Source organism: Lissotriton vulgaris, chromosome 2_2, assembly GCF_964263255.1.
Source record: "Lissotriton vulgaris chromosome 2_2, aLisVul1.2, whole genome shotgun sequence".
In the NCBI taxonomy this organism is placed as follows: domain Eukaryota; kingdom Metazoa; phylum Chordata; class Amphibia; order Caudata; family Salamandridae; genus Lissotriton; species Lissotriton vulgaris.
This window is the reverse complement of record NC_141688.1, coordinates 156,682,429-156,694,758: the sequence shown is the minus strand read 5'-3', so window position 1 is coordinate 156,694,758 and position 12,330 is coordinate 156,682,429. Positions and strand designations below refer to the sequence as shown.

Genomic DNA, 12,330 nt, shown 5'->3' with positions numbered 1-12,330 from the left:
ACCAGTTGATGTATTTGAAGATGAACACTTCCTGACCTCCCAGCTCCAGATTCACAACTGTGGACCACATGCCTCCTACCATAGAGGGAGATTGGAGAGTTGAAGAGACACTTTCCATTTTTTTGCAGAAATGCCCATGAGTAGAAAAGTAGGTCCGGCAAGGCCAATCTTCCTTTCACTATCCTCCTCAGCAAATTTCTTCCAAGCTATTCTCGGCCATTTACATGCCCATATAAATGAACCCAAGTCTCCTTGAAGCTTTTTGATTCATTCTGTATTAAACGGCAGGGAGATTGTATCGAAGAAGAAGGCCAGCTTTGGGAGGATTACCATTTTGATCAAGTTATTTCTTCTGAAAATTGATAATTGAAGATGAGACCAGGAATTTAAAAGCTTTGTAATCTCCTTACGGACTATGTCAAAGTTAAGTTTCATTATTTTACTAATGTCATGCAATATCCTAACTCCCAGATATCTGATCTCCAGATTTCCCTTCGATGTTCCAGGACATTACTTCAGACTTTTCTTCATTCACTTCATAGCCTGATGCCCTCCCAAAGTCTGTTGTTAGGGCCTTCAACAGAGGCCATGTTAATGAGGTATTTGTGGTTAAAATCACAATATCGTCCGCATAGAGCCCCAGCTTTTTTTCCCAGCCCGAGAAGCTAAAGGGTAGAATTTCAGGGTCCCCTCTGATCTTTATTTCCAGAGGCTCTATGTATAGGTTAAAGAGCATAGGCGAGAGAGGGCAACCCTGTTTAGTTTCTCTGGATATTGAAACTGGTTGAGATAAGGAACCGTTAACTAGAATCCTGGCTTCAGGGGCATGGTAAAGACCAGCCAGGGCATTGCAGAAATTTGTACCCAAGTCCAAGGAAGTGGCAAATACTTTCAGGTAGACCCAGTTCATGCGGTCAAAAGCCTTGGCGGCATCTAGAGCCCCCAAGGCAAAGGGAAGCTTATAAGTGGTTGCTAAATCTATTGTGCCAATCAAAGAAAAGGTCAGATCTTTCAGGAATCTTCCTTGAATAAAACCTTTTTGGTCCTCATTTATTAAGTGTTCCATCATCCCATTCAATCTATCTGCCATGATCTTAGGGTAGATCTTATAGTCACTATTTAGCAAGGAAATAGGGCGATATGAGTCACACATTTTGGGGCATTTTCCAGACTTCAATATAAGCGATATTGTGGCTTCCTTCCAGGAGGAAGGCATCTCCATGTGTTTGACAAACAGCTCGTTAAAAAGATTGACTATGATGGGAGCTAGAATATCTGCCAAAACTTTGTAACCCTCTTGAGAAATCCTATCTGGCCCCGGGGCCTTCCCTTTTTTAAACTGAGCCAAGATTTTACCCACTTCTGGGGCACCTATTTCTCTATTTAAGAGTTCTGTTTTATCCTTAGTCAGTGGGTTTCCCTTGCTCTGTCCCCCCATCTGTTGAGGATGTCTTTGGATGGCGTAAGATCTTCTTGATAGACTTTGGAAAAATGGCTTTTAAAAACCTCCTCAATGCCCTAACTGTCGCACACCATACAGCCCGATTGATCACATATAATTTCCTCAATTCTATTTCTTACTTTATCCTTCTTTACCTTACAAGCCAGAAGTTTGCTACAGCCTTCGCTATATTCAAAATGAGCCATTTGGCTGGTCTCCCATCTCTTTCTCACCCGTTCTTGCAAAATGGTAGACAACATTGCCTTCAACTGTGACACTTCTAGGTGCCATCCTATCCTCACCTCTTCATCTATCGTTGGGTCAATTAATTTTTCTTCCAAAGATCGGATCTTCGCCTCCTGTATTGCCACTTCTTGGTGATACTTTCTCCTTTGCTCAGCTTCTAATGTCCCAAGTCTTCTTCCAAGAAAAGCTTTAAAAGCATCCCATACAACCCCGGGGGCTGTGGATCCCCAATAATGCTCAAAGAATTATTTTGTTTCTGTTTTAGGGACTTGTACCACTTCCTCTTCCCAAAAAATTGTACGGTCGGGGGTCTATCTGGACTGGGTACCTGCCTTTTTAACCTTCAACGTGAGTAGCACCGCTGAGTGGTCTGATAGGTGGACCCCTTTATGCTCTACCAGCTGTACTTCATCTTTCAAATTACAATCTACTAAGAAATAATCAATCCAAAACTGGTGCCTATTCTTCTTATTAAAAAAAGTAAAGCCTCTTTGTATCCCAGCTTTAAGTCTCCAAATGTCCAGCAAACCCAGCTGTTCCATCATGTGCTTAATTACATTATGCATTTTAGGGTTAGTCTGAGCTCGACTATATATGGATTTATCCAGGGTGTTGTTTAACACAACATTAAAATCACAAGCCAAGATGATTGGATCCGACGAAGTTAAAAGCTCAGCCAACAGATCTTTTAGGGTGCCCTCTTCATCATGATTTGGTCCATAGTAACCCGCTAACGTAAATGGTCGAGCCAAGATTTTCACTTTGGCTACTACCCATCTTCCTGCTTTATCAGATGTGTGGGAGTCCAGACTCACTTGCAGTCCACCTTTGACTAGTATTACCACCCCTTTTGTCACAGCTGTTTGCGCTATACATGCAAAGTGTGCTACCCATTTAGTAGCCTTAAAGAGCTCCACAGCTTCCTGCTCAGTTAAATGAGTTTCCTGAGCTATAATAATCTTGGCTGTATAATCCTTCAGGTACTGGAGTATTCTCGCCCTCCTACTTCTGACCCATAGGCCATTTAGATTCCAATACAATATGTTTATAACCCCTCCCTTCTTTGTACTACCCATCATTCCATACTGCTAAAACCTTATTTCTATAGACATTTTTGCCCAGATGCTCCCCACCCTGTGCACCCCCCCCCACCGGGAACCCCCCAACGTCTCCATAGCCAAAAGGCCATATGGAGTTCCCCCCAAAGCGCATTACCATCTAATAAAGGTTAACCATACCTGTGGGTGTACTAGTGTGTCTTTTTTTTTAGTTTATTTTTTATTTTTTTATTTTTCACTCAAACCTTAAAAAGAAATCCTACTCGTACGTTTAATTTTTTATTTTTTTCTCTTTACTCTTAATTTAAACTTCGACTAAGCCGGATAGCAAAGTGGCAGAGTGTCAAAATAGCTAGGTTGAAAAGTACATTAACAAGTGAGATTACTTTTTATTCACTTGAAAATCTTTTAGAAACTCATCTACCTTCTCTCCGGAGTGAAAGATAAACAATTTATCATTCATCATCACTTTTAAGTATGCTGGGAATCTCAACTGTACTATCGCTCCTAGGCTCCTCAGCTGGTCCATTCTTTTTCCAAGTTCGTACTGTTTGTTTGAAGTGGCAGCTGAAACATCTGACCTAATTTCATATCTAACTCCCTCCACTTCCACAGATTTCAAATCTTTTGATAGTATTTTCTCCTTTAATGAAAAAGTTAAGAAATTTACTAGTATTTTCCTAGGGTTTGTCCTGTTTGCATTAAGCCTAAACGGATATCTATGTACATGCTGAATGTCCTTACTTATCTCTTCTTCAGATTCTTCTAGGTGCAGCTCCTTTTTATCAAGCGTACTAGAAAGGCCTTGATACCTTCTCCCTCCCTGCCTTCAGGGACTTTCAAGATTTTTATATTGTTCCTCCTCTGGAAGTTTTCCAACCTCTCTACTCTGTCCAGGTACTCAGACTCCGAAGATTTTAATTTTGTGATCTCCGCTGAGTTTAGGCTGACCTTCTCCCTGAGCCCTTTCACTTCCCCCTACAGTAGGACTCTTCTGGTACTAAGGTCATCCATCTTTCTCTCCAGGGTATCACAGGCTTGTCAAATCTGAATCTGATTTCCTTGCGAGATTTTAAACCTTGATCAAATCTCGACAGACAGGGCTTTCAACAGACCACTCAGCGGTAGCTCCTCGCTCCCCGCCACCCCTGATATGTCAGAAGTGACCGGGCCCTGACTTGGGGTGTCTAGAACCTCACCTCCGTGTGCTCCCTGCTGTACCCCTCTCTGTACCCCTCCATTACCTGCCGGGGTGTTTAAACTCTCTTCAGTTAAAGTCACAGCTAAGACCTGATATCTATTAGGGGAGATGTCTTTTCCCCAGTCAATAACATTGGTCGAGTCTTTTGGAGGTATCACTCTCTCAGTGATTTTTTCTTTATTCAACTCGTCCTCCATCCAACCTTGAAATATGCTTTAAGGGAGGGGGTTACCTTGCTCTTCTGGGCGGCTTTTTGCTTCTGAATTTCAAGCTTACTCTACCTTGCCTTTCTTGTTCTACTTGCCGTCTCAGTTTTGCCTTCTTCCTGCTTCCTCTGCTTCCTCTCCCCTCCTGGGACCCACAATCACTTTTCGATCTCCTCCCTTACCTCCTTTCACTCCTTTAACCCCTTTACCTTTCTTTTTGTTCCTTAGTATGTATCGAGGATTGGAGGAGGGGGGTATAGGCAGTGGCTCCTTACCCATGGGCTGAAGTGTGGAGCTGGGACTGAGTAACAGCGATTTCTCCGTGGGGACCCCAGGGGACCAGTCTTCCTCTGAAAGCACCCTGGACTTTATTGTCAGTAGCCCGCGTGCATCAAAGTTGGACATGTTGCTAAAAATACTTGCACCGAGCTTTGTTAATGAACAAAACTGAGGCCCTTATTTATGAAGGTCTCGCCACACTGTGGCACCAATTTTCTTGGGAAGCTGGGGCGGTGTAATTAATTTGCCACACTGCGCCTTATTTACAGTGACACATCTAGGAGGATGCATCACTAAAGGCCTACACTACATCACACCTGCTTCAGGTATAATGTATGCAGAGTGGGCGTTCCCCCTTAAAAAAGCATCTTAGAAATGGCTCAGTGAAATTGACGAGATTTTTACTACACCACTTCTACCACTTCACTGTGTAAAAATCCTCACGCCTGCTTCAAGCAGAAGTAAAGGACTGACGCAGGTCCATGGGTTATGACATCTTGCTGGAGTTGCATCTGGTTTGCGACCCACCACAGCAATGCATCTTTTTTTCAGCACCAGATACATCAGAATTCCTGATGTATCTATAAATCCTTGCCTCATTTAGTGCTGAATTGTAAATACAGTGCATCCATGGTTTTGTATGTATGTCGCTATGAAAAGTGGCATATCTCTGTTTCTGCTCAGTGATGCGTCACTTTTCATAAATGAGGCACTGAATGCTTTCTTCCATTAAAGAACGCTTTTTCTGATAAACTGACTTACAAGACAAATAAGCTCAGTTAGTAATAAGCATTTACCTAAGTAACATGCACAAAAACAAGAGATAAAATCACTGCTGAATCTCCACATAAAATTGTGAAAATTGAGTACCTCTTGTTTTTATTAGCTAAATACTTCAAAGGCTTACATTTCAATGTGTATTTAATCTCACAACAGTCAGTTTCAATTCATGTTCTAGGCGAGATATTCCATCATATTATCTTGGAGAAAATAACACGAGAACAGTAAACAAATGTAGAATAAAACAGAGATGGTACATTATTCAATGTGGGGCAACTGATTTTCTAAACAAACTGTTTGCAATAGTGTGTCTGGCTCGTGGATGTCTGTGGGTCCTATGACAAATGTGATGGCTTTGATTTATAATGAGCTATCAGGCACATGCATCAAAGGATTTTGCGATCGCAAACGGTGCAAATCGCAAAATCGACCATTTGTGATTGCAAAATCTACTTTTGGTATGCATGAAGGGTGAAGGCCCTCGTAATTTGAGAATTCGCAATTATTTGTGAATTCTCAAATTGCGATTGCATTTAAGGAATCGCATTTTGTGATTCCTTAAATGCAATGCATGAAACTTTTAAAAATTGCGATTTCACAATTAGGGGGAGGAAATTACCATGAGGTTGAATTTTGTGCATTTTTCAAAGTCTCATGTTGTGCACACACATGCCCTAAGGGCATGTGTGTGGACACCCCTGCACCCTTGAAATCGCATTCTCAATTTGCGTTTTGCTAATTGCTAATCGCAAATTGAGAATGTCTTCCCATTCACTCCTATGGGCCTCTAGGCCCATAGGAATGAATTGGGAGGTATTCCTTAATTGTGACTCTCAAATTGCGAGTCGCAATTAAGGAATATTAAGAAATTGCAATTTCTTTTAGCAATTTCTTGATGCATTTTGCAATTCCTTAATTGCAATTTCTTATTTTTCGCAATTAAGGAATCGCAAAATGCAATATTGATGCATTTGCCTGTTTAACTCTAATTCAATTATGCATGAAAAGGCCTTTATCATTCAATGTAACCTGTGTAATCATACCACAAATACGGATGATTCGCTCGTTCAACATGCATCTGGACATTAACGTTCATTATGTATATTGGTTTAATATTTATATTTACTGAATGCTACATCAATGCTACTATTGTTCTCTTTTTGGGATAGTATTTTCAATATATCTTATGTCATTTTTTCTGTAGTATGTTGAGCTGCGGTTTAACAAGGTAGTGCGCTGTGCCGCAACAGGAATCTACTTAGTTCAGACGGTAAGAGATATTTCCTAACATTGTTGAATTGTTGAATTTGAATATCCTAGAAAAATGACTATAGTTATTTATTCATAAAGGAACGGAATGTTTTTTTTGTTGATATTATTGTCTTGCCATAATTTAACATTTTACATGTTGTAGAATTAATAATTTAAGGAATACTATAATTTAAATAGTGTACCTATGACAACAAATGGAATTTTTTTTTACAGCTACCACAAATATAATTCAACATCCAAACACACAGTCAGATCCATAAACAATTTAGTTCACCTTAGTGTGCATCATTTCGCAAAAATAACTTCCAAATTCTGATTGACAAATGTAGGAATATTGGATTTGCCTCATTTGCAAGGTTAGGTTTGCGGGTGTATTGTGTATGTTTATTTGGTCAGCACTGGGAAAAAGACTAGCATATGTTTAAAATTGTGGGTGTTAGAAATTGGGTTACCAGTTGAGGTGGGGAGAACCCCTACTCAAGCAGCAAAAACAATCTCTATCATGGTGAAACACAAGCAAACCCGAACTTAAATTATGGTCATCCTTCTGGTAGATTGGCACAAAGCGTCAGGCTTAACTTACCACCCAATACACCAATTACTTTTACAATGCACAACATTAAAAGAAAGAAACTCACCAATAATGTGAGCAAAGCTACACCTCCTCTGTTAACTATGCATCGTGTTTTCCAAAACATTTTAGATCCAAGTTGCCAAACATAATTTGTGCTTCAAAATACTAGTTGTCAATATTATGCGTTTGTCTCAAGCTCCACAAAATTATTCCGTGCCTAGAAACACAGTGGGCACCAACTGAAATATTTGAAGTGTGTTAATATCACCTGCTTGCCTAGAAGTAAATAAAAAATATACGTGCCGGGAATCACACTCAGCAGACGCTGTAACATTTCATCTCAAACAATATCGTGCACTTGACTACAAGAAATAAAAAAAAGCATGTATACATGCCCGGGAACAAAGTTAGCAGAAACTGAAACATTGCCTCCTGCGAAACGCTAAACTAAAACGCGCTTAACTCGAAGTAAAAAAGGAGGGACATAAAGCACGCTTAGCCAATAGCAAGTAGTAGAATCACTCAATAACAGATAGGAAAAGGGTGGCGGGGACTCACCTAGTAAAGCATATACTGCATGTCTTAACGAGATAGCGCATACGCTACCTAGGCAAGACCTAATGAACATACATGTGTGCGGTCGGTCAATCCACAGTGAAGATAAACAGTAAAAAACTAATCCTATGTGTGTTTTGGAGATCGGATCATTGAGATCCAACACTAAGGGGCCAATTGTGATGTCGGTTGGAAAGCCTCCGACCACTGCTCAGAAGCTTTCTGACCGACATGGTTGGTTTGCGGTCTGACCGCCCGAATACAATGTTGGTGGTCGGTCCTGAGACCGAGATGGCCTCTGACTGACAGTGTAATAAGCCCCTTATTCCTAAAGTTCTGGGCCTTGTTTGCACAGCTTCTAGGAAAACCTACCATACCCGGTTTTCTTTCAGAGACCTGTGAGAAGCTTAGAACCTGTGAATTGTGTTTTTTTCAAAGTCTATCCTTATCTATAATGCCCGGAAAATGGCAAATATTTTGGGAACTCATTATTTATTTAGACATAGCAATTAATGAACACTGGAACTTGCTGGCAATTGCAAACGTCCTACCATGCAACGTTTTCATACTTCTACCAATTAATGAATGAATTATTAAATAATTAATCAATTGTAGACCAAATATATAAAGCAGGAAAGGACTAAAACTTTGGCAAGTGAAGACAATATTGACAGCATTTGGCGAACGGCTACTGCTTTGTCCAGTATGTCAACTGGCCAAAGCAGTAGAACCTCAAAGCTCTGGTGTTACTGAAAACTACAGACCAAAGTTGTGGCATAGCTAGACCTGCTGCCACCCACAGCGGCCTCTAAGTTTACCACCTGGTGCAGCTAAGAGTCTAGGGGTTTTGGCCGATGGATGACTTGTTCTTGGTGGCTGGAAGATGTTGCCCCCAAAAAGAGGGCTGATCGCACTCACCTAGCTATTCCACTGGACCCAAAGGAGTGCATGAAGGTATAACAAGCACAGATTCTATACATTTTTCTTACCCAGAATGGTCCCAGGTAACCTTAACAACTCAGGCTCTGAGACCTAGGGAATCCAAGGATATTTGCTTTCCAAAGATTGCACAACATTATTCCACTCACAAGTCAGTCCAACTGTAAAACACACTTTGGGCGCATTAATGACACAGCACAGCTCCAGAATAGGCAGCCCATGGAGAATGTCTTCCCATCGTACATTTCCAAACTTCTGTTGAAAACAATACCGACATGGTGGGACTGTTGTATGAGACAGCAGGAAGAACAAACAAACACCATGGGGCGTTCACATTGACACTTTATTGTCTGTTTTTGGTATTATCATTAGATTTCATCAACGTTCCTAAATTCTAGTTGTTAGTAACTAGTCATTGAACCTATATTTTCACAAACTCCCTCACAATGGAATGGCATTAGTCGTATGCTGAATTCAGGAGACTAAAAATGACACTTATCCCTTACCTTACAATCCAGGGTACAACTGCACTGTATTTCTTTTTTTATGTTTGAAAAGCTTTATTGAAGAGAAAAAACATTGATGAACAAAAACATCAGCAAAAACAGTAAAGATGCTTAAATATAACATGGAATATTAACAGTGCTAATGTCGATGTATGGGAAGCAAAATCATTTACTATCAAGAGTGAGCTGGGCCAATCCCTGACAGGGATAATTTGCTATCGCCCCCGGGGTTATTTAGTGTGTTGCAGCAGCAACTTCTCCTGGAAATTTTCACTAATATGGCGGCCACACACTGGAGAGTTTTAATCCTGGGTGATTTTAATCTTTGGCCAAATGGCTCCCTTGATACAGGTTTTGCCAATATATCTCAATCACGTGAGGGGCTGGGACTACGTCAACAAGTCTCGGTAGCCACCCACTCGGGGGGACACATGTTGGACCTCATCTTTGCTTTAGATGAGCAGCTATACATGGGGGAGGTTCTCATGATGGACTGGACTGACCATTTTTTGGTTAAATTCTACTTGAATATGGTCAATTGGGATAAAAGGGAAGGCAATCGGAGGACTAATTTTGTGGGGAGGTATTGGAGGGCCTTGATACAGAGGAAAAGTCATGGTGAAGTGTTCTCGATGGAAGATTGTTTCTCCCCGGAGGCTCAGGTCGATGAGAACTACTCCACTTTCTGTAAAGAGATCACTCTGACCCTGGACTCACTGGTACCTCGCAAATCCTTTCAGAGTAAGGGAAGGCCTTCTGCCCCCTGGTTTGGGGAGGAATTGAAAAAACTGAAGCTTGACTGCAATCGGGCCGAGAGAATCTGGAGACAGAAATATCTAATAGAGGACAAAAAGGCTTGGAGAGCAACATTTTGGAAAATAGGAAGATCAGTAAGAGAACGAAGGCTGACTTCTTCGCCTCAGCGATACTCAGGGCTTTAAATAGCTCACGCTGCATTTTTAAAATCCTCAAGAGCCTGACTAAACCTGAGTGTTGTAAAAATGACTTCCTGCCATCTCAGAGGCTCTGTGATAATCTTGCCAACTTTTTTCATAATAAAGTTGCCCTTATCATTGAGGAGCTGGGAAAGGCATCAGAGCCGTCGAAAGTAGGAACCAAGCAGTTGTCCTTTATTAAGGACAAGGGTGAGCTGACAGGGAATGGTAGTGCAGTGGAGGCTGCCTTGGGGACACTCTCTGAATTTCCCCTTCTTCAGATTGATGATTTTTACAAGTTAACAGCATTGTGTCAGGCTCCCCTATGGACCCACTGCCTTGTAAAATCTGGAAGGAGTTCGGGGTAGAACTCTTCCCACTATTGTGTAAGATCTGTAATCAGTCTCTTGCAGAAGGGGTGGTCCCAAGCCAATGGAAGCAGGCGCTGGTAACGCCATTGCTAAAAAAATCCTCCCTTGATCCAGAATGTCTAAAGAATTTTAGACCAATATCCCTTCTCCCACTCCCAGCCAAGATAGTGGAACGGGTAGTGAGTGGCACACTGTCCGCGCATTTAGAACAGGCTAAACACCTGGAGGAGGAGCAGTTCGGGTTTCGACCGGCACATGGTACTGAGACGGCAATGGTGACCGTATTGGATGAGCTTCGGGGGCGGGCAGACAGGGGTCAGGCAGCAGTTCTGATTCTGCTGGACCTGTCTGCCGACTTCGATACGGTCAATCACAATATCCTTCTGCTCCGGCTGAGTGAGGTTGGAGTCACGGGAGTGGCCCTTAGATGGTTTAACTCCTTTCTCTCAGGGAGGCAGCAAGCGGTGTCTCTTCTTCCTTACCAATGTGCCTCTACTCATGTCTCACATGGGGTGCCTCAGGGCTCGGCCATCAACCCCATTATTTTCAATGTCTATTTGAGACCCCTGTTGATGATCATCAAGCATTATAACATCAAGGTCATCAACTACGCTTATGACACGCAACTCATTCTCTCCCTGGAAGGAGAGCAGTCCATCTCAGTAGAGGGGTTTCATAGATGTTTAGAAGATATGTCACAGTGGCTGAAGGAGAATTCTTTACAGTTCAATATAACTAAAACTAAGCTGATGGAATTTGAGATGCGTAGGAACATGGTAGGGGCGCCCATGAATCTGTGGCCCCCAGAGTTTCCTAACCCTGGCCAGCCGGTCAAAACAGTTCGGAACTTGGGGGTAACATTTGATTGTAACCTCTCCCTGGAGGCGCACGTGGGGAAGGTGGTGAGCTGCTGCCTGGCGATTATTCGCTCTTTGAGGAAGATTTTTCCTCTTTTACCCCATCAAGCTCGCACCCTGATCGCACGGAGTACAATACTGTAATGCCCTGCTCCTTGAATCCCCTAAATTCTTACTAGACAGGCTACAGCGAATCTGCCTGTGTCTAGTATTTAAAGCCCTACATGGAAAAGGACCCGTCTCTCTCCAGCAAAAATTTGAATGGTACGTTCCGGGCAGAACGCTCCGCTCCTCTGGAGGCAAGTTAATAAAAGTCCCATGCTTCAAAAAAGCTGGTGGTAGATCATTTGGGGTGGCTGCGGCCAGGCTGTGGAACACTCTACCTACTGAACTGAGACAAAACAAGGATCTTTTTGCATTCAGAAAGAACCTTAAAACTTGATTATTCCCTAAGAACTAGGCCTGTGCCTTAGCCCTCTTCTGTGTTGACATGGTCTTTGAGTTACTAGCGCCAAGATGCCTGTCAGGTGATAGTGCGCTTTAGAAATTGTATAAATAAATAAATAATTTTATGGGGATTTTAAAGATACAGGGAAAGGGGGAAGGAAGGTAGAGGGTAAGAAACAATAGTATTGTAAAACATTAATAATAGGGATAATTACGGCAGATAAATAAATGGTACACATTATCAATATAAAATATACAGTAAATAGAGCAATGCTATAACATATGAAACTTGTAAAAGATAACAAAGTCGCAAAAAGGAGAGAGTAAAACTCCTTCAAGGAGGTTTAAAATTTTCTGAGTTAACATCAGTAGAGTTTCTTTAGAGTCAAAGGATCCAGGTATGTGGTGAGCGGTCACCAGTAAAGATCTGTGTTACGTATTGGTTTGCAGGAAGAGGTAAAGGCGACATCCAGCCTGTAAAAATGACATAAAGTGTTCCACCAACCCCTATATAGAAACATTTGTAAGGTATTTCCAATTGGAAGATATGTGTTGGAATGCGAGAGCAAGCATAAGATCGAAAAGACCATGTGAGTGCACAGGAAGATCTAAGGAGTCTGAAAGACCACCCAGAAAAAGAAGAGTAGTTGAGTGTGGAACAGA

General features: G+C 41.8%; 1 protein-coding gene across 1 annotated transcript in view; it reads left to right on the top strand.

Annotated features, from left to right (window-relative positions):
* LOC147729176 (sodium-coupled monocarboxylate transporter 2-like) overlaps window positions 1–12,330 on the top strand; it is a 514,719-nt gene that overhangs the window by 39,363 nt on the left and 463,026 nt on the right. The window contains exon 2 of the mRNA XM_086959489.1: window positions 6,416–6,481. Coding sequence (XP_086815615.1) covers window positions 6,416–6,481 — 66 coding nt within the window. The remainder of the gene's footprint in view (window positions 1–6,415; window positions 6,482–12,330) is intronic.